General features: G+C 38.0%; 1 protein-coding gene across 2 annotated transcripts in view; it reads left to right on the top strand.

The window, feature by feature from the left end:
• sulf1 (sulfatase 1) overlaps window positions 1–26,901 on the top strand; it is a 53,423-nt gene that overhangs the window by 11,201 nt on the left and 15,321 nt on the right. For both annotated transcript variants that reach the window (XM_088918629.1, XM_088918630.1), the window contains 10 exons: window positions 7,535–7,772; window positions 10,639–10,878; window positions 12,186–12,337; window positions 14,995–15,164; window positions 17,924–18,074; window positions 18,951–19,126; window positions 19,780–19,908; window positions 20,237–20,293; window positions 23,358–23,493; window positions 25,932–26,139. In XM_088918629.1, the coding sequence (XP_088774755.1) occupies window positions 7,601–7,772; window positions 10,639–10,878; window positions 12,186–12,337; window positions 14,995–15,164; window positions 17,924–18,074; window positions 18,951–19,126; window positions 19,780–19,908; window positions 20,237–20,293; window positions 23,358–23,493; window positions 25,932–26,139 (1,591 nt within the window). In that variant the 5' untranslated portion in view covers window positions 7,535–7,600. The remainder of the gene's footprint in view (window positions 1–7,534; window positions 7,773–10,638; window positions 10,879–12,185; window positions 12,338–14,994; window positions 15,165–17,923; window positions 18,075–18,950; window positions 19,127–19,779; window positions 19,909–20,236; window positions 20,294–23,357; window positions 23,494–25,931; window positions 26,140–26,901) is intronic.

Here is a 26,901-nt window from a genome sequence, read left to right as displayed (position 1 = left end):
ATCACAGGAGAGACATGAACCAGGAGTTTAATACATGCTTTCAAAATGTGGAAAGTGGATGATTAGGGTTGTTTTACTTTTATAAATGTGTCATTTTAGCTTCTTCTATCTGCTAAACTTCAAAAAACGGCTCCCAATTGATTCTCCATGTGGCCTGAGAGGCCTTGAACCTGCTCAGTGTGATTAATATCAGGCAACTGGTATGGGTGGAATAGACTGAGGACCGAGAACAGCTTACTTCAAGGCTGGAAGTCAGGCATATGGTAAATGCTTACACACAGGCTTTGGACAGAGCTAAGATTACTGTTATTATTATTTTCTTTCAGGACATCACTGTTAGATTTCCTTTTCGATGAAATACATAAACACTTAGCTTGTAAAATTTCAGACTAAAGTGTTTATTTAGTGTTGATTGTGTATACCCATTGAGAGTTGATTCCCACAGTTCACGGCCACAGCTCTAACTAGGTTTTTTTTAAAATATTTTCTCATGTTATGCTAAATAATAATATGTAGAGGGATACAGTGATCATCTTGTTCTTTTATAGTTTTACAACTAAATGAAAAGTTTGGCTAAAAGTAAAAGGATATGTTATTAGTATTGATACAGTATGTAAAGTATTAAGAAAACCTACAAAAAACTAAATCAGAATTTAAATCGGTTTTAAAGCGTAGGTCCTCAGTGTTTATTGTTAATGTTTAAGTCATGTTAGTACTACAGCTTTTTTGTTCTGTATGTTATGGAACAACAGGAAACAAATATCTCCCAGGGATTAAAATACCTGGTTTGGATTTATTTTATGTGACAGAAAAGTTGATTTTACTTCTGGGGTCATTCTGAGAGGTATTCATGCAATTACTTGTATATCTGAAATATTCCATGTTAAACTCCAGAACGTAAATATAATATGGATCTAAAATTAAAGCATGAGAAATGAGACTGTAGTAATCATATGTACCCAGACAAGGGTCAGTGCCAACATAGCATATTTGATTACCTTTTACTATCTTTGAGTACAGTAAGAATCTTTACTTTCACATCAACCATTGTGTATTATTTTGAGTGTGGGAAGTTAGCCCTTATACCAATATATTTTTTATTAGATTTTCCCAGTGGTAAAACAAATCTATTGTTTTTCCCTTCAATTAGTTAACAGTTAGGTTTTAGCTACTTGTTTCAAGGGGAAGGTGGTGTGTAATTTTAAATATTTTCCTTTTTGGTGGAGTTTTATGATATGGGGCTAAGACTATATTCTCAAAGATAAGGAGGCACTAAAGTACCCATGTATTAGTTAATGCCTGATCTGACTTGAAGTTTTCTGTTTGAGATGTTTAGGTGAATGGATACATGCCCGTAATAAGTTATCATGCTTTGGAACTGTGGGTGTATCTGTGAACTAATATATCTAATCTAAGCATAAAGATATATTGATTTTCTTCCCAGCTCTTTTGGTATCTAATTTTACCTTCATTTTAAATTTGCAGATTTTCAGATATTTGAAAACAAGATGATTCTGTGTTAGAATGTAACACTCAATAGATGTTAAAATGATTTTCTTTTTGTGATCATTCTTGCAGCTCCATATTGGTCATAAGCAATTAGACTGTATACAGGTCACTCCAAATCCCCGCTTTTCGAAAGGGCCATTATTAAATTAAAAGTCACGCAGTCTACTATATTGCACAGAATTCTAGCTATGCCATAAGGATTTAATAACCCTCCTGTTCATTGTTCTCCTCTGACCTAGACTGCATGGAAATGAAATCAGCAGAGAGAGAACGGATTTAGGCTGCTTTGAAATATGCATTGTTTGAAATGGTCTCCGGTGACCAGGCGTCATGAATGGCTGATTGACTTTTGGGCCATGTCATCTGGTTTAATTATATCAGTCTCCTTTGTGTGACAAGTGCTGCTCTTGTGTGCTAAAACAGATCAGAAACAAAATAGAACTGAATGACAAAAATAATTTTAATCATACAAGATGATTTGAAATGCATTTGCATGCAGTTTTTTTATTAGCCTTTGCACAAATTTCTATACACAAAGGACAAAATCATAAAAAAAGTCATTTTGCAAATGGCAATATTCTGACTTTGTGACGAGTTTCCCAAGACACATAATATTTGCTACGTTGAAGCTGCTTGGCAATAAAAGTTCACTAAAAGTACTAAAATATATAACCTTTCTCATGGTCTTAATTTTTATTTTTCCCATATGAGTTACAATAGTATAATAACAAACTCTAAAATGGCCAAGTAAAGTCAAGAGTTATGCAGGACAGTTTCATTTTTGGAAGAAGTGACCTTAGCATCATCTGCAGCGAGACTCATTTCCATGTTTGCAAACGACTATGAAAAAGCACTCAAGGTTCATGCACACTGTGAATCACCACATTCTCTGAAGTAAAAGCCAAGTGAATTAAGCTACCTCATCATCACCCATTTAATAGAGGAGGCTCAGCTGTAAACTGATTTTTTGGCTTTGGAACATTAAGCTAGGTAGATAGTGCTGGTTTTTTTTTCTTTCATATTTATGAAACGGAAGATTAGCAATCTGTAGACTTGTTGAAAAAGCCCCATTGTGTCCCAGTCCATTAATCTGAAAATTGCACATTTTCATGCTGCACCTTTTGGCAGCTGTTTACTTGACTAAAGAACCTACAGTGGCCTTTTGTTTTGTTACTTTGAACTATCAAGATCTTTCTTCTTTTTCCAATGTTCAATATTAGCGGCTAAGGTTATCCAGATGACTATAATTAAGACACCGCAAAGGCTACTTTAAAAGGGGGCTTTGCTATAATCCTTAAAAACTATTAGAGAATAAATAAGCAGTGAGCAGTAGAGCATTTTGTCTGCTGTAATCTCATGAAAGCATGAGTATACCAAAGGCTACTGTAGAGACACACGGACTGGGAATCTGTTCATTAAGCAGGGCCCTGATAATGACCTTCTGGTCCCAAAGAAGTGGAATCTGTCAGGTTCTGTGGCTTCCAACTCTGTGCTATTAGTAACACTCTATTCCATCAGCATCCGCATCTGAAGAACATCAGTCTAATAGGAAAATGCCTACGTTTTATGGTTAGCCATAACATTTGCTGTCAGTCAGGCATCACATCCTATTTAATCTGCATCACTTTAAGTTCTCTCAGCGTGCAACCCTTCTGATCTTTTCCAGTTTATCACAAAGATTGTAAATTGGTACCAAAAGGCTTAATTTAAAATTAGAATCAGAAGATTTGATAGCAGATTAAAGTGGTTATTGAAATGGCAAGATATATTTTTTCTTCCTTTCCTTTACAGCTTCATGATTAATGCTTTGATTAAAAAAATGTATAAAAACTTTATTCTGACAATAGTGGGCTCACTTTAGAGGAACACAAACACTTAGATATTATGAGTTGATATTTAGAAAAGAGAGTATAAAATATATTTAGATAGTGCCCAAAGAGAATGACTGTTGTATTATTATAAGACTAAATATGACATATTTACAATTATGCAGTAGACATTGTTGATTTTGAAAAAAATAATAATTAGAACCATCAGTAGTCCACCCGTCTTACCTCAGAATTAAAGTATGTTTATTGTATATTTAGTGGAAATGCCTTTAGCAGTAATTCAATCTTTGAGTCTTTTTGGATTAATCTGTTAATTTTGCACATGGGGCTGGTGCAATTTTCACCTATTTTTCTTTGTGAACTTGCACAATCTGGTTTCAGGATCATTCATGGACAGTTTACAAGTATCACCAGAGATTTTCAACTGGATGCATGTCAGGACTTAGACTAAATCCCTCAAGGACATTCACTCTTTCCTTGTTAAGCCACACCAGTGTAGCTTTGGGCTAGTGCTTTGGGACATTCTCCTGTTGAAAGATTAATTTTCATCCCAGTTTTAAGTCTTTTGCAGGCTGAAGCGGACTTTCCTCAAAGCATTACCTATACCTTGCTCAATTTTCCCCTCGGTTTCAACAAGCTTTCCAGTCCCTGCTACCACAATACTTGATACTAAGAAATTTGAATGAATGTGGCAAACACCATACTGATATTACCCAGACGTAGTTTTTTAGCAAAGAGCTTACTTTTGTTACAATACTAAATGAAAAGATTAATTAAATAATCCATTTCGAGGTCAGCTTTTCACACCTGTCCCCCAGATCTTCATTCATCAGGGTTCTCTTCCTCATCTGCTGGGATCATTCTCACCTGCTCAGTCCTTTGTTCTCTCTTTTTTTCACACCTTATCAGCCGAAGCACTGTTTTTCCTTTCTACCTTTCAGCGTGGAATTAACCTCTGCTTGCTCCATAATTACAAGTTTTATTTTTATTTTTTTAACTCACAGTTCGCCTGCAGCCAAACATAGTGTGCTTCCCATTTCTTGATGGTAATTTTTAATGTTATTTAATGATTTTTTTTCCTGGCAAAAAGATTTTTGCCACTGTGATGTGTTTTCACAATTTATTTTTTTACTGGCTTTAGAGATACGTTTCAGAAGTTTGGCTCAGAGTGCTTTGCTTCATTCATTTGAGAGAAATTCATTTCAGGTGTCATTTGAGCCTGTTCTGTTTGCTCAAGCCACTCTTTCACAGAATGGGTTTTGAGATCTCCTGGGATGTCACTACATTGCCTGGCTGTCTCCTATATAAACATGACATTCTTATCTTCACACACAAGTACTACACTTACTCTGTGTGAAAGCTATGTTCACCTCATTTCCTCTTGCAAAGAAAAAACAAGAGTATGTAAAAACAAAACTTTGAAAAGGTCATGGATTGGCTCTAAGCTGTGCACTTTTATGCATTACAATCAGACTGTGGAATTGTTCTTTGATATTAAGGGCCAAAAAACAGAGCAACTCCTGTCTTCCTTTAAAGACACACAATTGTTTATATATTTTTTCTGTTATGTTTCATACAGTCTATGGTTCACTTGACTTGAAAATCAGATTTGGGTTTAAATGATTTTTTTTAAATCAGACAGTATAAGAGTTCTGTTTGCTGGAACAAATTTGAAATTTCCTGGAAAAGCCATGGTACCCTTTAAAGAATATGACTCCAAAGGCAGAGGCTAACAATATTAAGAAAATAAAATCATATATGTAACATCAGACAGTAAATGATTCAATTTTTTTACTTGTGCTTTGAAATGCACTTTTCAATTTAGAAAACAAGGGCCGTTTATATTAGTGATTTAGTTAGAAAAATGGAATATATTAACTAACTATTCAAGCAGGGAAGTTGTGAAAAAAGATTCTTTATCCTTTGAAATTACTGATGTAGTATGCCTTACTCGAGCATTCAAAGAAGTCTTAATGAACGTTTTTTTAAAGAAGAAAAAATGCCAATATATTTTCCGGTAATGGTGGTAGTTGTGCGGAGGTTTGAAAGGAGTATGTCTGGATTCTGCCATTTTCTACTGCAGGGGTTTATGCAAACAGCGCCAGTGTTTGCTCAGTGCTGTCAGGTTGACTGTGCTGGATAGCCTAACACCGTCTGTCTGAAACATTTTCTGCCCAAAAAAGCACTTAAAAAATCATTTGGGAATTCTGATATGAGGTACTTCACCTAAAAAAAAAAGACATTCACCATTCACTGCTGACGGCAGAGATGAAGAGTTTCTTAAACGCATATGAAACAGATAATCATAAAGGACACTTTTGGGACAACATTACTCTGTTTAAATATGTTTGTGCATGCACCTCATCTCAAGGATTTTACATTTTTTTGCTTACAAAACATCTGGTGGTGTATTGACACTGTAATACCCCAACAACTCTGAAATGGCTTTAAAGACATCTACCTCGGCCAGAACTCTACAGCGGTCACACATCCTGTAAGGTCGGGAAAGATGGAGCAGAGATCGGCACAGGGAGCTGGGAGACGTTTTCTAAAATTCACTGGTACGCAAAAGTGCTCTGAAGTCTGCAAGGCAGCAATGGCATTTCCATCATGAACCTTTCTGTCTCTAAGTCATGCTCACTCGTGTGGAGCTCAGTCTCAGAAAAGCTCAGTCAGAACAGGGTAAAGATGTGAGAGGCCAGTCCTTTCAATGTATCTGAGGATTAAAATAAGAGATCGAGACCAAGAACATGTATTTCCCAACTTGGTTTCCCATATTGGTTTCTGCAGCCGTGGATGACAGACCACTATGGCATCTGTGCGTTGGGGAGTGGGAAGAGGGGCGGAGTGAATAGCTCTGTGGTTACCAAATTTCAATCCTTAGTTATGTGGAAAAACAGAGTTTTGCTGTTTGTGTGTGTGTGCTGTGTATATTACAGTAAATGTTTACAGTTGTTAGAGACTTGGGGATAATTTCACCTTTCTGAATTATAGTGGCAGAAGCATACCTCTCCCTTTAAAGTCCTTATAATCTGAATTCAATCAGGATTGTGTCCACCACGTATCAGGACTGACAGTCTGGCAGATAAACTGATAGGCTTTCCGAGGACTCAGGTGAAAACGGAGCTGGAGGAGGGCATAGGAGTCAGCCAGAGGCTCGGCACTTAGCAGAGACTGGTTTTCTTTGGGCTGTTGGCAAGGGGAGGAGCTGCTTTTAAGACCTTTGCAGATCTGCTGAAGGCTGAAGGTTGTCAGACTGTCATTCGGGAGTGATCTCTGAAGGAATCAGGGTGTCTGCTGGATGCTTTTTCCCACGAATAGAAAATGGTAGTGAGCAAACAAGCAAGCAAACGGGCATTCTGCGTCGGGGGGCTTTCCCTGATCCAATAGAAAAATGAAGCTGATAGGATCTTTTCAGGTGAGGTGGCACTGCAGAGTAATTTTCCTTTTTAAACTTCTGTAGAAGCCTGGAGTTTTGTTGTATTAAGTTTCTGAAAACGAATTCTTAGCTGAATAAAAATATTGCTGTAAGGACATGGCGTTGCATTATTATGTATATATGTAAATTCTTCTTTTTCTCACTATTAAGGTATTCAGTTCAAGTATTCAGTAAAACAAAAAAAAAGCTAATTTTAGCCCTTCGGGCTACATAAAGAGTTCAGTATTTACCATCAGCTTCTAAACTGGCTGCAATTTCAGGAGATTACCATTCTTTCTGTATCAGGAAGGAAAACTCAGACTGAAAAATGCAGAACAATGCAAAATATCTAAAGCTTCTGCACAGTACTGTACTTTTGTTGTTCATGAGATTGTTGGGGAACAATGCTAAACATTTTTTCAGTATGCTTCATGCAGAGTGTTCTTTTATTCCTTTGGGCTGACTTTTTATTGTGTTGAAGATGGCTATATTTAGATTTGACTTTTAACGTTCTGCAGACAACAGATGTAATTGATTTCATGGGCGAGTGTGGTCAAGATGTTTCAGCAGGCTCCCTAATCTGGTATTTCGGTCCATTCCCAGTGAAAAGTGAAGGGCTAATTTTGTTGCACGCTTTGCACCTCGGGCTCATTAGGAGTGCCACTGAGCTGTGAGACAGAAATCAATTTGTTTCACAGGGCTGTAATTGCTTGACTTCTCAGCCTTTAAAAGCAGCCATGTATCTTAATTTCCTTCTCTTTTGTTATTCCTCCCTTAGACTCGCAAGTGAAAACTCCACTTACTCAGCCTCGAGTGATCTTCTGGTTTCACCAAATCAGCTGCCATGAAGGGTTTCTGCTTGACTTCGTTTCTGGTTCTGGTTCTCACTGAGCTCCAGACTTGTGACTGCTTTGCTACCAGAGCCCAGGGTCTGAGAGGCCGGGTCCAGAGAGACAGAAGGAACATCCGGCCCAATATCATCCTCATTATGACTGATGACCAGGATGTTGAGCTGGGTAAGAAAAACAAAAACGCTCTTTATTTCTTATCCGTGAGAAACCATAGAGATAGATACATATACTGAAATATTTTAGAAATGCAGCCCCGGATTTCCACATAATTGGGCATTTCCTGATTTGTACATTTCAGATTTTCGGAATGGTCAAAATGTAAATACTTCCACAGAATGTCATGTTGTGGTAGGCCAAAATGTTTTTAAGTACACAAGTGCACTAATGCCGAGGGAGAAAAAAGACACATATTTGTATGTGGGCGAGGTAATTGAAGAACAGCTCAGCACTTTACCATTCCGTATGGCATGAAATTGGGCTTGGAAAATAAAACAAATGAATCATTTCAACAGGCATTTAAACTCCATTGATTGCCAAAAGGAGAAAACTGAATTGTCAGGAATGTAAAATTGTATGAGGGGGTGTCTGTTCTGAATCATTATTACAATTATGGTTATTACAGATTCTGTTCATAATAGCAGGAGTTGTATCATGAAGGGAACTGCAATGATAATATTGTGTTTATTAATATTATAACAGTAGTGTTAAATAGTTTTAAATAGTTTAATAATAGTAAATAAATAGTAAAATAGTAATCATTTTTTAGCAGTTTTTAAGGGTAATTTTTCCCAGTGTAAAGTGAATATATTTCTTTTTCCCTTCTTCACTTCCTTTAAGGATGAAGAAAAAACACATTTGTGATGTCTGTTCTTACAGCACAGTTACAATATATTGAATTTTTACGGTCTACAGTTCTGCAATTGACATTTGACCGGAGGATGCGTTTAAGCTCAGCTGCAGTAAAACGGTCCTATGGCACAGCCTTTGTTCCTCAAACTCCTCAAAGCAAAGTGCATTTTACTCATCTTCTTTTCAAAGAAGCTTACATTTCTTGTCAGGACACTGTTTTCATTACCCCCTCCAGAATAAACATGGTGCTCCTATTGTAGTGTGGTGAAACATTTCTTTTCAAGACTATTTTATTGCGCCTTGATGACAAGGTGCTGCGACTCCATCTCGTCTTTTCAGATGTCACTACTACAGGGGCCGGGGACAATAGAATAACACAAAAGAGTGGGTTAGGTCAGTTACCAGCCACGTTCTCGAGTGTATTGTATTTACAAATGTTTGATTTCTGTACAAAACCAATCAGCAGGGGCAACACAGAGTGTTAAGTTAAGTCACAGTCTTTGAAAAGGTCCAAAGTTTAACCTAATGATACAGGGATTTGTGTTTTCTTGTCCTTGTTGTCAGTGGTGCTTGTTTAGTATTTTCTCATTGGTTTTCTGTGTGTTGTGAGATCTATTTAATAACATATATATACTGTATTGAATAAATATTCCAGAAGTCCCCATTGCTCTTCCAAAGAGAAGAATGTTATTGTATATTATTGATTTGTTGGCTTTTATTTAAAAGAATATTTAGAGATGTGAACAAATTTGACCCTAGTTTTGTCTGGTATGCAGTTAATTATTTTTTATATAAATGACTTTGCACAGTGCAATGTTATTCACATCATCCTATCCATGATACATATTGTTATGTGATGCTTTTTTGGTCCACATTCATATCCAGAGTGCAGTACAGAACACACCACTGCTTAGCCCTGACACAACTGTGCCACTGTTGTTTGGTATGGGGACTGTCTAAACACATGAAAGTGATAATGTGGTCGTTGTGGCCAGTTGTGGCCATTGTACAGTTGTCCTCCCTGTGAACAACTGTGTAATATTTTAGACTGAAATAGAGACGCTTGAGATCATTTTTGTAGCCACTTAACATTATCCCATACAGAGCTGCAGTACTTCAGACAACAGGATTCACGAGATCTATATATCAAGGAAATATGGAGGTACTTCAAAGACCAAACCAAAACAATGTTTTTTTTTAACGTGTTTGTTAATGTGACAATATGTTATGTTCACACCACCGAGCTTACTTGGTTAGATCATGGCTTGGTGTATTCAGAAGTAGTGGTAGGGTTAATTATAAACTCATAGATATGTGGAATCAAAGTGTCATCACAGTTATGGAATTTCCTCACTATGGTTCATTATATCAGAAACAGGTTAGACTGGTAGAGTATAAAATGCTTTATACCACCATGTTCTGTGAGAATCACCCAACTGCTGACTTTTGAAAAGCACAGAAATTCTAATAATGCCAACGGATTCACAGTCTAGATTAGCCTAGAATTCCTCTTATTTGATGGCAGGGGTTCCTTATTATAAAATGACTCAAGGAAGCTCTTAGCATGCAAGAAATGTTTGATTAAGTATCAGGCTATGTTTTATCTTACAGAAAATGACTGGTTGTCATCAAAATCTCAAGATTGACCTAAATGAAGCAAAACCCATAATAAGCATGTCTGTTTCAGTCTTGGAATGTTTAAAGCATTACAAATGCAGTGTAATCAGAGCATTAAAGTGCCAACGTGAACGCAGATTAGAATATATACCACCTTGCAGCGTGTGTGAATTTTTTTGAGACTGAAGAATAAACTGAAAAGGCTTTGGAAAGGCGGGGTTTTGTGCTGCACTTTAAAGGAATGTGTTGAACCACCTGGCATGGGTGAAAGTTGAGATCCCGTCTCACACCCTGTCTCCACCAGGAGAAAGATGAGAAAAATGTGCCCCTGCATCATTGTACTGAGGTAAAGGGTGAAGCCCCTTTTAATTCCTTCACATTCCTCTGGGTTCACGTGAATGTATCCTGTTATCGTTCTGATTTCTCTCGTTAAAAATCAAAACAAAGATTGGATCTTAAAAAAAGGTGAATGAGAATAAAATTGATGGAAGGTGTAGTCCATATGCTACAGCAGATTAAAGCAATGTCCTGGGGGCCAGAAGATATATTGTGTCCTTTCTTGAAGGTTCCTTGCAGGTGATGAACAAAACCCGAAAAATAATGGAGGAGGGCGGCGCCGCCTTCATCAACGCCTTCGTCACCACGCCCATGTGCTGTCCGTCCCGGTCTTCCATGTTGACGGGGAAATACGTCCACAACCACAACACCTACACCAACAACGAGAACTGCTCCTCCCCCTCCTGGCAGGCCCAGCACGAACCCCGCTCCTTCGCAGTTTACCTCAACAACACCGGCTACCGGACAGGTGAGCGCGCAGCTCCTCGGCCTAGCTGTGCCCTGCCTTCACTGTAGTGGCCTCACCAGTCACGCAGACAGTTTTGTTAGCCCTTTCAGTCAGTGGGTTCAAGTTCAAGTGAACCAATCAATTCAGCCATCGGTTTAATCAATAGTTACCAACGAGCTAACAACTGATTTAATGAAATTAGCAATTAAGGTAATTAAGGATTAGACTTAGGCACTACAGGGCCCTGTGACACTGCAGATAAAGGGGTTGAGACTCCAACTTCACTGACACGACAATGTAAATTTCACATATTTCACATAATCTGAGGATTAGTTGTGCTCTGATCTTTGTGTGGTGATTTACTATCTGTGGTGCCAGCACGACAAAAAGAACTAAATCTGGGCAGGCAGACTTTTGGTCAACAATTGCATTGTATTTATTCTTTATTTAAAAACTCGTCGAGGGTTTAAAATCTGCCACCTTAAAGAAACGGCACTACAATGGTGTCAGATTTTATTGCAATTTATATATTTTAATACAATTTCAGTGGACCAAATTCTGTCAGGTTAAAACATGCCACTAGACTACAATGTGTTTTAATATTTATTTTTTAAATTAAATAAAAATTTTTAAAGTTTAATATGTGATTTTTTATTTGTTGAGAATATCTGTACTTATCACTTTGTATTTAAGCTGTTTATTTTTCACACAATTTCTAGTCAGTAGCTTTCTGGATTATCCTGTTCTGATTATGTTGTCCATCAGGCACTTTAATTCACTTTAATGCACTTAAAAATTGATCTATGCCATGTCATTTTCTATCTCCCCACATCAAGATGGAACAAGAAACAACCTTTTGCTTTTAATTACAGGATGTTCTCAAATAGTTGGTCTGTCGCCAAGCTGATCAGCCAGTACAGTATCTGTGTGACTGACAGGCTGGTTTTCTTGTGAATAGGGGCTTGTGGGTTTGAGTCTTGCCTGTGGTTTTTAGCTGATATGTTAGTCTACAATTAGCTCTCAGGGGGAGGCTGGCATCCCGCCCAGATTATAAGAGATATTTAGCAAGGTTAAGGGAAAAAAATATATCAATGTGTATGCACATTTACAGGTACTTTTCAAATACACCAGATTGCCTATTAGGAAGATTGCCTATTAGGAGACATGTGGTGTGTTGTTAACGAGTACAAAATTTAATGTATTCAATTTGCAAGGCAGCAGGAAACACAGGAATTGCTTGTAATTGTGCTTCTAGGGAAAAAAAAAGTTGTGCCAGGTTCTCCCCTTGAAAAGGTTCTCTTCTTACATCACTTTCTTCGTCTTTGCAGCTTTCTTTGGGAAATACCTCAATGAGTACAATGGCAGCTACATACCACCTGGGTGGCGAGAGTGGGTGGGGCTGATCAAGAATTCCCGCTTCTATAATTACACCGTCTGTCGGAATGGCTACAAGGAAAAGCACGGCTCGGATTATGCCAAGGTATGTGACTGCTGGTCTGTTGTCAGCAGGAGCGTGGTGTGTGAGGCTGGCCTGTGGTCCTAAGGGTTTGGAATTGAATGTGATCTGTACATTTCATTAACTTCCAAACTATCACATTCCTTTTATTTATGATTACAGAGCCCATGCTTCTGTGTTCGTGGTATGCTTTGAATTAACTGGAAACATGACAGAACCAGTAGGAAATGAGTCGATTTTTATGCTTTTTTCTATCTGCCTGGACGCCCCCACCAACACTTACCCACAGTATTTCTGTTAGTATTAGAAGATAAGAAACACCCAAGTATGGAAATTCTTCCCTTTGGAAAATATGTCAGTGCGTTACCTTTTCAATTATTTGGTGGATCTGTTTTACATTAAGCTGTAATGGAAAAATGTTTAGCCATTGGTGTTAGGCTGAGAATATGTAGGCGGTTTAAGGAAAGATGGCTCACTCTGCTTTACACTTGCTATTATTTTGATGGTTTGTTATGTCTGCCAAATATTTCTTCTTTTCAGAAGTATTTTTCCTAGTGTTTTCAGAATTGTTACCAAGGAACTAGAGATACCAGTGGAGTCCTTATCTGGAGACAGGTTTCTGTAGCAGCTCACTCTTTTTTCAGTTTACAGCAGATACTCAGAATATGCTTTGGTGTGTTTTAATCTACAAAAAAGATATCTTATAAATAGCTCGATGCTTATAAATAGCATAACTTATACCTGATCTCTCCCTAATAACATTTCCAAACGCATATATTATGATTACACACATATACAGTATACACTGTATATATTCTGTCATCATCATAGACACACGCATATATAAATGCAATTACATTTCATGAGTGTTAGAGTTTCAGTGGCAGCTCAGTCCCCAGTTTGCTGGCACGAGTTTAGAATATAGGGGACAGTAGTGTAAAACCAAACATCAGCACATAAACTCAGCAGTCATTTAGAGAGAGGCATCTCAGCAGCCTGGAGGCATCCAATAGCCGATGGTAGATTCCTGACAGTTAGACTGACAGAATTCCTGAATAGAGCAGTAAAGGATTGGGGGCACATCAGTCAGCATGCACAAGCATGTTGGCCATTCTGACTTCATCTCCAGCCACATCCTGGCTTCAGATTACCAGTCATGGCCTTACTACTGCTTTTGTGTTTAATCTTCATCCAATGTCTCTATTCACTTCCAGGCATTTGAACTTTGCAGCCTTCGATAGGCAGAACATAGAATAAAATAGCAGAGCTTTTAGATTGTCAAAAGTGGATTGTAGTTCTATAAAGAATGAGTTTAACTCCTTACTTGATGCTTATCCAACTGCTCTCCTTAATTCTCATCCTTTCCAAGCTGTAAAATTACAGACAGGACTTCTAAAAGATACCAAAAAATGTCCTCATTACAGGAGGCTAGATCTCAGTGAGTCATAATTTGTCATTCTTATTGCTTAGTTCCTCTCTGTCTCACTCTTTTCCTCTTTCAAAAACAGTACATCACACCCATTTTTAAAGAGCAAAATTGCTTCTCTTTACAGAGGCTTCCTGTAATACAGTATTCAGTACAGACCTGAATTATTTTAAGTGTCTTGGAAAAATTCATAACAAACTTTGATGGTGGTGAGCATCATATATTAGTTATCTCTGTTGCAATTGAAGATTTTGAATATGAAATATTGGGGGTTGGGTTTATTTTTATCCGAGATACAACTGACCTGTGTTTGTTCTGGTCTGTCTGGGGATTAAAGTTGTAGTTTTAATCCCCATTTCGAATATTAAAGAAAAGCACATTTAATTGAATATTTGGTTAAAACCCCATAAGTCGTGTTTAGTAACAGCCTTAGACATGACAAAAGCAGCTTACTGTGCTTGTTCAAAAATGAACAAAATAATCATTTTTAAAGAATCAATGAGAATACTTCCTTCTGGTTCAGCTGGCTTATAAAATTTAACCTTTACCCTTGTGCATATAATAGAATATATTTTCAGTATTTGAGTGGTTAAACATTTTATGGGAAATAGTACCCTGAAGGGCTGGGTTCGTTAGCAATGTTATAAACAATAACGTTGACTCAATTTCACCAGCATCTAATTACTTCATTAATATCCGGGCGTGTTGTGTCCTGCTGAGGAGACCTTTACAGAGGGAGAAAGGCCACGATTGTTTGTCCTGCACTGATGCTGATAGGCGACACACAATCTGAGCCTCAGGCAGTGCTCCTGCAGATGTGCAGGGGCTCTCTGGGCTCTATACGTGATTAGTCATGCTTGCAAAAAAGCTTTGAAGCATTAAAGAATACCTCAGCATTTTCATACAATCCGGTGTGCTTGGAACACATTTCGCTCTCCAGTGATGCAGCAGACGACAGGCACGAGCTTCTGCCTGAGATGCGTTACTGCTCTGTTATTTTCTTTCCTGCTTTTAATTGAGGCATCTCAGGTCTCCTCTTAAGACCAAACTCATATCATTGCTCTGTGAAGATCCCACAAGAACAGATCACATGGTATATAGGGCTTTGTAAAGTGCCACTTGTTAAGAGGGTCATGACTTGCTTCCACATCAGATAGTCCTCCCTGTTTGTAGATGACAGTGCACTGTGGCTCATGACCCAGTCTATTCTGTTTTGTTTATTAAGGGGGATGCTTTATTCTTATTTTCAATCTAGGATTATTTCACAGATTTAATCACTAATGACAGCGTCAACTTCTTCCGGATGTCCAAGCGGATGTACCCTCACAGGCCCGTGATGATGGTCATCAGCCACGCGGCTCCACACGGCCCAGAAGACTCTGCCCCTCAGTTCTCTGATATGTTCCCCAACGCCTCCCAGCACATGTGAGTCCCAGAGTTTCATTCCATCTTTCTCTATGTGCTCTTCACTAGAAACGAGCCAGCACACAGCTATTTTTCCTTAGGACAGCACGACTATTATGGTTATGGGATCGAACACTTTTTGTTCTTCTATACGTGAAAGAATATGCAAGGTAGCAACTGCTTTAAATATCACAACCCTCATGTGAGCTGTCAGTGGGGGAAAAATGCTGTCATTTTTAGCTAAGTAAAGAATTGGGCCACTGTTACAAACTAGTAAACATGCTACATGAAGTTATAGTGATACAGTTATTCTGGTTGCTTTACTTTAGATTCAAAAGTTTTAAAATACACACTGCAATATTAACAAGTTGTTCATGATTGCAACTATGTTTATAAGAATCGATTCTGCGACATGTTGACCAGGGTTAGGAATTTGTGATAAACTGTTGTGACACAAAGATACAGGTGTGATCATCGCAGGTATTGCTGGAAACCATAGTTTGGTGTTGAGCTCATTATACAGATTAGTTTCCAACCATCCACTCTGTCAGTACCTTCTTAAGAATACAAAGAAGTTGTGATATATCCATTAATGTGGGGTGTTATTTTTAATGCATTCATTTTTTGTTTTGAATTAACCACGACAGTATCAGGTATCTCCCTTCTCTGATTAGTGGAATGCATTGTTTCATTTCTTTCATTCCTTGTGGCATTATTTTTTTTAACCTTCAATACAAAGCCTGCATGGAACAGAAGGTATTCCCCACCCAAAGGCCCCAGGCATAGCGCGGTCAGCGTGTTGTTTTGGTGGTTGAAATGCTGCTCAGCGAGTCATGTTGACTGACTGGAGAGATAGTTACTCTGCTCAAGGCGGTGAGCATGCTGGTGCTGAAATAAACAAGCCTGCATCTTTCTGGGCTATGCTGGTTTCACACCAAAAAGACCACTTTCTTCCATCTGTATCAAAGAAAGCATGATTTAGTGATACTGTTTTACCTATTCAGGGCAAGAAATAGATTCAGATTCCGTCTGGGCTTTGGTCTTAAACTTTTTCCAAGAAAGATAGGGGCATGTTTTGTAGATTTCATTCAGCGTGTTCAGGAAGTCTCTAATGTAAGCAAACTAGCCGAAGTACTTTCATTTTCTTATACTTTTAATTTAAGGAATAATACCACTGCAATAACTACAATTACTAATAGTTCCTATTTTCTTATCATTATTGTCACGCATGTGAAGTCATGTTCACATGAGAGCATGTTTTTTCTGAAGTTTCTGATTATTGTCAGTTACTCAAATTTTGTGTTTACATAGGGTATATGAAATAAACAGTATTAAAAAAACTGGTTTCTCACATTGTATTATGGTTTATGTAGAAAAGGTGTAGTTTTGCAATAGACAAGCACTTTGGCTTGTAAAGAGTTAAGTTTCAAATGAAAAGTTCTCCCCTGGTAGAGAAGTTACATATAAGTTAGTTTTACAGTCAAAACAGTAAAGTCTTATGTTTTTATTACTCCCTTTGAATGAAAAGTACCATTCCTTATAAGCCTATCATTAACATATTAGCAACAAAGATATCCCATCAAAAGAGTGTTCTTCACAGTTTTGATTAAGAGAAGTTCAAAAATAAAGTTTTCTGACACAATTGTTAAAATCCTGGCTCATAGCCATATGGGGGAGATATAGAAATGTATTTAAGGCCACAGCTTAAAATCTGTTCAGGAAATGTCTGGAAAAGAACTTCAATTGTTTCCAAAAACTGTTGTTTTAGAGCTACAAAATAATTTAATTAGTTGCTTTACTCATTGGGGAACTTTAACGAATAAAAATTAGCTCCATGCTGGCTTTCTGCGGAATCTAACCAGCATCTACACAACCAAAAGTAGAAATCAGCGTTTGACGTAATTAACCTTTACACTGTAAGCATTTTCCAATGACAGGCCTGTCAAAGTATATTCAGAAAGAATGTAATAGGGAAAAAAACAACTCACAAAAATATTACAGAAGAGTAGATTGCATATGGTAAGGTATTAAGATTAATGTCATAACCTAACAATACAGGCAAATGCCAAGTATGTTAAATGTCTTGTTGCTTATCAGTGACATTCTCATCATTATGTGCGCAAAGCAAAAAAGGTTTGCAGACAGTGTGAGCTGATGGTGTCATGAGTGACTGCTGCCTGATATTTATCTATTTATTTGACCCCCAAATTCCTTGTGGCTTTGTATTCTCTCCATTCCTCAAATCCTCAGTCCCAAGAGACGGGTCCTATTGTGATTCTTATTAGACTGCCTGACTGGTTGGGTGAAAAGTTCAGTAAGCAAACAAAAGCAACAAGATGAACTAAGGGCAGAAGCCACCTACTTTCCACGCAGACAAGAATGGAAGGTTTCTATAACGAAATCCATGAATGATATGTATGGACTGCTTGGTATCACGGAAACCTAACTTGTAAAATGATGGCAGCGCCTTGTTCACACAGCTCTTTGCAGATTTTGTGCCTCCTTGCCCCTAGATTAAGTGTTTCAGTAGCTGCCAGGTTTTCTACATTGGTGGCCACAAATATTTTTATTAGCTCCAGATTCATCCGAATCTATATAGGTGTCAAGTTTGGTTACTCCAACAAAGAATCACATCAAGTGACATCTTTTGGGCAGAACGTCTCTGTTTTCTTTTCCAAATCAAAGTCTGTCACATTTTTTAAATGTTATCTTTCAGGGTGATAAAAGGAGAATTATTGAAAAAGATTTTGCACATCATCCTCTATTTTGTTTTCTTCCAGCACACCAAGTTACAACTATGCACCTAACATGGATAAACACTGGATTATGCAATACACTGGTCCAATGATGCCCATTCATATGGAGTTTACGAATTTCCTTCATCGTAAGAGACTCCAAACATTAATGTCTGTTGATGATTCTGTTGAAAAGGTAAGTGCTCTCTAACCCTGCTTTTGCACTAGCACCTACAAAAACTAAGATTTGGCCAACAGCTGCAATTTATGTAACATCAAACAAAAGTTCAGAAGGAGGTCAAACCCTAACCTTGGCCGTTTCCGCCTACCTACAAATCAATATTTTTGGTTAATTAATTTCATTTCAGAAACTCTCCTTCCGCCTCATCAAATCATGCCTCTGCTCTGCCTTTGGATAAGAAATAGCTGGTATTCACATTCTGTAAAGGATCTTTATAAGATCATTTATTTAAATATTGAAGCAAACAAAAATAAATTGATTTATAAAAATGTAGTTTGACCATGCATACCTGAAGCCCTTGTTTTTCTGCTTGATGTATACAGGTATGTTACATTTCAGAAAAAAATGTAAAAGACGCTGCTTGTTTTTCTTCACATGTATTACTGCAAAACACACAACATTATTTTCTGTTTTCATTTTGGGAACTCTTAATTGAATTTCAGAGAATTCAGTTCCAAGGTTCTGTATGAATTCTGATAGAGCTCTGTGACTATAATTATTATATTAGCATAGTTTGGGATTGTTTGTTTGGCTTTTGTTTTCAGCACTGTATGTCACAGGCCAGATAAAAATCAAATCCATTTGTAAATAGGCCCAGGCTAGAATACAGTCATAATTAAATAAAGTTTATCAGTCTTAAAAAATCTGCCAATGCATGAGTTAAGGTTCAGTTGTAATATGACATTATGAGTGCTCTGAATTTGTATCTTGCCTGGGACAATTTTCTACTTACTATAGTAATCAAGCAACATGTTTTTCCATTTTTATACACATGGTACGTGTCTATATTAGCAGATTCGAACAAGTCTGTTTTTGTGTGGGTTTATATAGATTTATGAAATGCTTGTGGAAACGGGGGAGCTGGACAACACCTACGTCATATACACAGCGGACCATGGCTACCACATTGGGCAGTTTGGGCTGGTGAAAGGCAAGTCGATGCCTTATGAATTCGACATCCGAGTTCCATTCTTTGTTCGGGGGCCTAACGTCGAACCCGGATCAGTGTAAGACGCCTTCCTTGAACTGTTACATCAGTGCTCTGCAGTGTTCTGTAGCTCTTTGATGTTTAGTGGAGTTTCATGCTGACTTACCGAACGTCAACATTTTCGTCAGTTCATGAAGAATTTGCTCATTCTTTTAGTCTAGTAATTGGGAATACAAAGTGAAGAGCTTCCCCTCAAATTTCCTTTATAATGCTCATAGTCTAACAAAGCACCAGAAACAACTAATCTAAAAAAAGGAATTTTCCCAAAAATTAATATTGTTAAATCAATACATTACAACACTACAGTTCTGTTTCGTGAATTTATTTTTTGGCCTTAATTTATTAAATACAGATTTAGAGTGCAACTTTTTGCGTATGTAGGATTCCTTAAGGATAACATGCATAAGATATTGCACTTAGGACTGTGTCATTTAACATGGCTGTACTGTTTATCTTAATTATAGCTACTATGACTAAGGAATAACTATATTCATCTTTAAGAACAGAAATGTTAAACAATGGTGCAAGCAAAAATGCTCAGACCAGATTTGTTCAACAATCATTAACAGATTAGCAACATAGATATCCCATCTATGTGGTGTATCCTATCTATTTATGAATAAACATTCATTCCTTGGAAATAATAATTTTCATTTATTTCAATTCCGGCAGCAATCCTCACATTGTGTTGAATATCGATCTCGCGCCTACAATTCTGGACATCGCTGGACTTGACACACCTCCTGATATGGATGGCAAATCCATCTTAAAACTCTTGGAACAGGAGAAAACAGGGAACCGGTGAGGCATCCAGTTTCGGCATTCACACATATTGTCTGTTATTATGCTGTATCAATGGAGGTATTTGAGATCTCTAGTCTATGTTAGGAGGTACACTTGGGCTTTTAATTCCAAGCTATGAAATGTAACTAAAGATTTTGAACTTTTTTTTTTCTTGTGATAGTTCAGTCTGTTCTTCCTTCTTTTAAAGCTCTGAGTATCGTCATTAAATAATGTGTTTCTTTACCAACTTACAGTACAAGAAACATAATAATTATGAATGATCAATAAAAGAAGTTTTAGGAAGGTGCTATACGACATACAGTTTTCTATTGATTTTGTGTTTCAGATTCAAGCCAAACAGGAAGCCCAAAGTCTGGAGGGATACATTTCTTGTGGAGAGAGGGTAACTCTATAGTTTTAATAATCATTGTTTTTTTCTTTTTTTTTGTCACGGAGGAATGCAGATGTGAGTTCATGTTGTTCCACGGAAATTTGTGTGCAAATTCCACCACACAAATTTGAGATCTCTCCAGTTCAGGCGGGCTTTCAAATTCAGTGGTGAAAACGCCACCCAACAGACAGTAATGCCTGGCAGGGTGGGTCAACTGGGCACATTTTTATCGGAGTGATTTCTGGTGCAGTTGTCCAAAACCTCACAAGGGCTTTGGTGTATTGTACAGTGGTATACCGCTGCACAGAAAAGGCTTTTCCTGCCACATTTCGAAACTGCTTGAGATCCCCAATGACGAAAAGATGCCGCCTTGTTTAACTGTTCTTGACCAACCTAAAACTATGTCTCCAGGCCCAGTGCCCTCTGTTTGGGATATGGTACATTATAGTCTATGTTAAAATCCCATCACAGAGATACATGCTCCCAGAAATAAATACTGGTGGTGCTTGGCGTGTAGAAAAGCAGAAAATCTGACTTGTAAATTTTCCAGGGCACAGTGCAGTGCAGTGTCCTCCATAATAGGATCGGAAGAGCCAACAACGGATTTCAGGAATGTTGTTCCCCCTGCACACAGAGTACTTTTTCAGAAAGACGTTCGAATCTGCTTGCTCCAGTTCAAAATCCCCCCTCCCAATATGTCTCTCTCTTCAGAAAGCCACTCTTAAGTTTTAAAACCTTTATCAAATGAAAAAAAAAACTCCTGAAAAACTTTAGTGCTCAAGACACTGCAAATTCTGTTGTACATACTTGCGCTTTATGAAACTGTATTTTGGTTGGAAACGGTGCTCTTTGCAAATTGCTCACTAGATTACACAGCTGATACATTTGTCATTAAAATGTCATCTGCAGATTTGATATGCTGTTCTCCACCGTGTTTTCAGTCACTTAACGGGTTAAGCTGTCCTAATGCCTGTGGCACTTTGTTAAAAATGTTCAGCTTGAAACTAAGTAATCCCATCAATCTCCACTGATGGCAGGGCTCCCTGGGAGACAGCTTGAGCTATGAAGCTGACATTCTTCCTGTCATTTGGTTTGTCAATGCGTGAAATCGCATATCATGTAGCAGGAAGGTTTACTTTATCAGCTGCCACCTGAACCAATTTCTCATTAGCAGCTGAAGGAGATATGTAGAAATCGCCATGTAACACTTTATGTGGAGCTTTTCAGCAAGCAAACAAAGAATGAACACTGGAAAAAAGGAAGAACACAAGGTCAGATGCAAAGTCCACTCAATCAACCTGTTTATGTGTTTTTCCTTTGTCAGTAATAAAAGGACATCACTCAGTGTTCAGGAAAATGACCTAAGCAGACAGGCTATTTTCTTGCCTATTGATTTTGTAGGATTAGTTTTTGAAGCAGGATAGAGGGAATAACTTTCTTCAGTTCTTTAGAAGTGGAGTTGATATTTTATGCATGTGAGTTTTATTATTAGCAATTATACTACCACAAAATAACCCAGGAAGCAGCTGTACATTTTTATTATTGTTGTGTTCATCATCTGAAGATTAGAAGCTAAATGCATTTTTCTTTATTGAGAGCTTGGGTTGCATTTAGCAGCAACACACAAAACAGGATTGCTTTCATGCCCTTTATGTGCCAGTTTGCAAAGAAACAACTGTCATTTTAGCTAATTTTCAATTTGTCCTTTTTATGAACGGTAAATGCAAACGTAGTGTAAATATCTGGCAATACATTGTATTATAAGGTCTTCTCAAAACTTTTTCTCAAAATAAAAACAACAATACAGATAAAAGAGCAATTAAATTGTCTTGTAAAGGCATTTTACTATATTTTAAAACTCCATTCTAACAGTACTGTACATGCCACAGGTTATGACCATAAATGACTGACTTCTGCTTAAGTGGGAAATTCAGGAGACTTTAGGTTTTCAGATCATCAAACTAATTACATCTAGGTACATCTAATTTTTCTGCAGCATGAATGAATGTATGTCTTTGTTGGGGACAAGCTTTAGATCTCAATTTATATTCCCTATTAAATGTAAGAGTCATTGCATGTGCATGGGTTTGTAGGATCGAGAAGCTTTTTTGCTTTGTTTATATTGTATAAGATAGACTTTGTTTATATTGTATAATGTATAATGTGGGCAGTTAGGTATATAGAAAAAACAAAATTTAATGGCACAGGACTTCCAGGTGCTCTATAAATATGTAACCAAAGAATATTTCTGCGCTTGAATCAGTCTAGGGAACTGCAACAAGAAATCTTCCAGACTTAAGGAATAGTTCTACCCTGACAGGCTGAAAGACATAAACCTTATAAAACTCAAGAGAACACTACAAAGGGATTGGATTCAAGAATGTAAAATCCTCAAAGGCATTGAACATGTCAATTCAGCTGACGTCTTCAGAAGCACCAGTTAAACACAAACCAGAAGTCAAAACCATGGGTGCATTTGAAATTGAGAACAGGAGGCACTCTTTACCCTAAGATTTGTGGGGGTCTGGAACAAGACCCAGCCTTGTTGTTTGAGCCAATGCCCTGGCTTATTTCAATACATGAAGATGAGATGGATGGAGGAGATCCTATGGTCAATTAACTACCAAACTAACCAGATGACCCAAATGGCCTCCTCTCGTTTTTGTAACTTTTATTATGTTCTTATAGCCTCTGGTGTCTTTACTGTATGCTGTCCATGAGCAGTTTCTCTTTACAACCTGGCACAAGTTCCGGCTTGTTTACTGCTCAGGTTGTTCAAAAGCCTCCATGCCGCAACAGTAAATAACCATTCTTAAGGGAAGGATATTTTGTTTTCCTCTTGCAAGACCTCAGCAAGGGTTGGCACATGCACACTTGGTTGCAGGGTAGGTTCTGTGCTGGCAGAAGGTCAAATGACTTGGCCAGCGTCATTTGATGAGCATTACCAGACTGACCCGGGATCAGAGCCCGGGCTTTCCTGGCAGCTGGCGCAACACTAACCACCAGATCCACACTGGCCAGCCACGTGAGAGCGTTTCGCAGACAAGAACCTTAACTGGCACCTTTTATTTTACAGAAAAATTCTCCGTAAGAAAGAGGATGCTGGAGGCAACATGAATGTACAGCAAGCTAATAGCTTACCCAAGTATAAAAAGGTGAAGGAAGTGTGTCAGCAAGCAGAATTCCAAACTGCCTGTGAGCAGCCTGGACAGGTAAATGAAAATGTTGGAAATGGTGGCACTATGTTAGGGCTGAGTCAAAGCTCTGTACCCTGCATGTCAATGTGGCATGCTTATGGCACAGTTAAAGCTACTGATTTGTGTTCCGCTTCACTAAGACTGTGTGATGCTTTGTTTCTCACCCCATCAAACAAAGTTATTACTGTTGTGTGTATTTTGTTTTTCTTTCTTGATCGGAAATACTTTGCATCGCAAGGCCCATTCCCTGACAGAGGGGAAAAAAACCTCGGAACATTACCAGATGTGCATGCCTCTTGTGTTAATGGACGAGCGTTACTGTCATTTCTTAGAGTGTTTCGGCACATTGTATAATATAAGCACAAAAAAAACTTTTTTTCCAAAACAAATGCTGCATTTTTCAGGAACAGCCACATTTAGAAACATTTCATAATCATGGGTAGGGTTTAAATATCGTAATAGGGTGCTAACATTTGTAGGCCTCACTGTTCATGACAGGACCATGAGTTAGCCTTAAGCAAGACATTACAGTGAAATAACTATATTGAAATCTTAATAATAAGTCTATTTTATTTTGAGATTTGATATTGAATAATTTATTAAAAGATGTCATTTGAATTGTTGCTAAAAACCTGTCCCCTCAATTGTGCTTCAACTTATAAACTTCAGTATTGCATGAAACGATAAATGTGTTACATCATGTTGAGAATGTGAAAAAAATACCTATATTCAAAAGTATCTCTAATATTTAAGTGTTTTCTTTCACAACCAATTCAGACATCTGTTAAATGCAGCTGTGAAAAAAAACATTCAGAGAGATACCAGAAGACACTGGTCCTGCATGTTCCTACATTGTACTGTCAGCTTGGGCTGCGACATTTATGCAGCTCTTCAGATAAATTACACTTGACCTAGTCATCCAGCCCAGAGAGCAGACACAGGGCGCTTCCTTTAAGTGTATGAAAAATAGGAAAAAAACATGTTTTGCCATTGACTGCTAGAAAGGAAAATGGCCAAGAAAATTAGGAATGACAGAAGAAATTCCGCAAACTAGCTGATGATTCATAAACAGCACAAGCTTACAAATATGAGTACAAGACCTACCTAGATTTTAGATCTATTACTCTAGTAAGAAGTCTATAGTGCATTCCTATCATCTGATAATTATTTTTAAATACTGTATGCTTAAAAGATAAAGGAACATAAAATGAAAGGTTAAGAGAATGGACTTAAACTTGTAAACATTACTTCATTGGTTTAGTTTGCTATTTGTGGCATTCTTCAGGAACAACAGTGCTGAAGTTATTGAGTCAGGTAATAAAAGGTTTCAGTCTTTTGTAGGTGAAAATTCTTTTTTCACCTTGGCATTTGGTTATAAAACAGAGTGACCCATGTTAAATTTAAAAATAGCTTGCCGCTACTGGTAATCCTCATTGTTTTGTATTTTTTTGTTTTTATTCTGACATATTCTTGAAAACAAGTCCATAATATTTTGAAAAATGCTTTACAGGCAAGTCATTTAGCAAGTCTGTCTATGCTCCTTCCCATTCATAATTCCATGTGAGAATTAATTGGACGTGCTGTTAAGAGAAGGGAAAAACAGAAATTAACACAAATTTCTCATATTGTAACTCGGAACATTACAATTAGAGAAATCCAGTAAAGGAAAAGTATTACATGACAATCTACACAGACATATATTTGTTTAAAATCCACTTTCTGTACAGTGGGCTACGTTAATGATAAATCCCATTTCTGCCGTGCAAACAGACAGCCCAGGCACCACTGTCTCTGTCTCATAGCCAGTATGCAAATATAACATTACTGTCAGACATTTAATCTGGCTGTCAGGATGTGACTGCTTCACAGGAAATTCGATCAGTACACCATGGCGATTGTTTGGATACGGTTTCCCACAGTTCTGAGCAAATGTCTGAACTGTGGTCAGTGAAAGTGTCTACCCACAAAATGAGAGGCCAAATTAGAAGATTAAGGCAAAATTTACTTCTGCTTTTTTGTTGTGGCTGCCTGTTAAGATTTCACTGGCAAGGCAGCTAGCAGGATGACATCTGACCACATTCTTTTTTAAAATAAAGTACTTTTTAGTTACTGTTGAAAGACAGCGGAATATTTTTCATTCGATGCACTTGCAATAAATTCCTTGACGTTTTTTTAGGTGCCTGTATAATCACTCTGGTTCTGGTATAATCACAGAGTTATCCATCAGACCGCAGAGTGCTTGTACATAAATGCACACGAAGGTGCGCAAAACTCCAGATTGCCTGTCCGTCCACTCCACTATTTGAACTCCAGTTATTGAATCTGGTGTTACTGAACATATGGAAAACTTCCCTAGTTTTTGCTATTCGTTTTCATAATGGCATACCCCCAGCTACCCCATTTCGGAGTTTGCAGAGGCATCGTGATTTATTTGGAATCTTTTGCTCTGACAGAAATGGCAGTGCATCGAGGATATCACCGGCAAATGGCGGATTCAGAAGTGTAAAGGCACCGCGAAGGAGGGTGCAAAGAAGAGGACCAGGAGCCTTCGCTCCAGGGGCTACGACAGCAAGGAGAAGGACTGTGACTGTGGACAGGCAGACTTCAGGGCAACAAGGGCGGATCGCAAAAACCAGAGACAGCTCCCTCAGCCAAACCAAAGTCAGTTGAAAACTCTCATTTACATATCAGCAGCATGAAATAGTAGGGGGGAACATTCCAAGATATTTAGAGGAGCAGGCTTGCTATCTTAAACCAGCTTCTTTTTGAAGGAGGGATGCGAGCCGCTCTTCATTTCTCACGTTTCCGTATTGGGTTTCAAAAAACACGCCACAAAAAAACGGAACAGTTGTAACCGATAAATCCGGCTGCTCCCTCCTGGGAAAGAGAGGCTTGAAAAAGGTGGGAAGGGGACTACCGGACCACTTGGGAGATCAATCGTGATTTGAAATGAATCGCCACTCAGGAGGAGCAGCCAAGAGCTCAGTGACACATGTACAGCTGTTACATCTGAACACACATCACTCACATACATCAAGAGGCTCTTTGTTACACAAACCCTTCCAGCAGGAAGGTACTGGCCACTCTGAGTGAGGAACTTTCATCCTAACCTGCCAGTATGGTGCTGCATGTAAATATTTACAAGAACAGAAAGTATTGTCTCAGACTATATCCCTGTCAGGACTGCTTACTTATTATTTAACTATCTCATATTAAAGTAACTGGGAGGGCCTAATTTTAGGAAGAAACCTTTACTTCAGCTACTGGGTGAGAGAGTGAAACAGTGTCATATGGTACCCAGTAGTCACAAAGGGTCGAATGGTATCTGTGGTCCATAAAACAGGAAAACCCATGGAGCTTGAGATACACGTGTAGGCCATTATTGTGGCCACGAGTATGACCACTCCTAGCACACCAGGATGA

This window comes from Atractosteus spatula, chromosome 6, assembly GCF_055471065.1.
Source record: "Atractosteus spatula isolate fAtrSpa1 chromosome 6, fAtrSpa1.hap1, whole genome shotgun sequence".
In the NCBI taxonomy this organism is placed as follows: domain Eukaryota; kingdom Metazoa; phylum Chordata; class Actinopteri; order Semionotiformes; family Lepisosteidae; genus Atractosteus; species Atractosteus spatula.
Note: the sequence above shows the minus strand (reverse complement) of the source record. Positions and strands in the feature narration are given on the sequence as shown.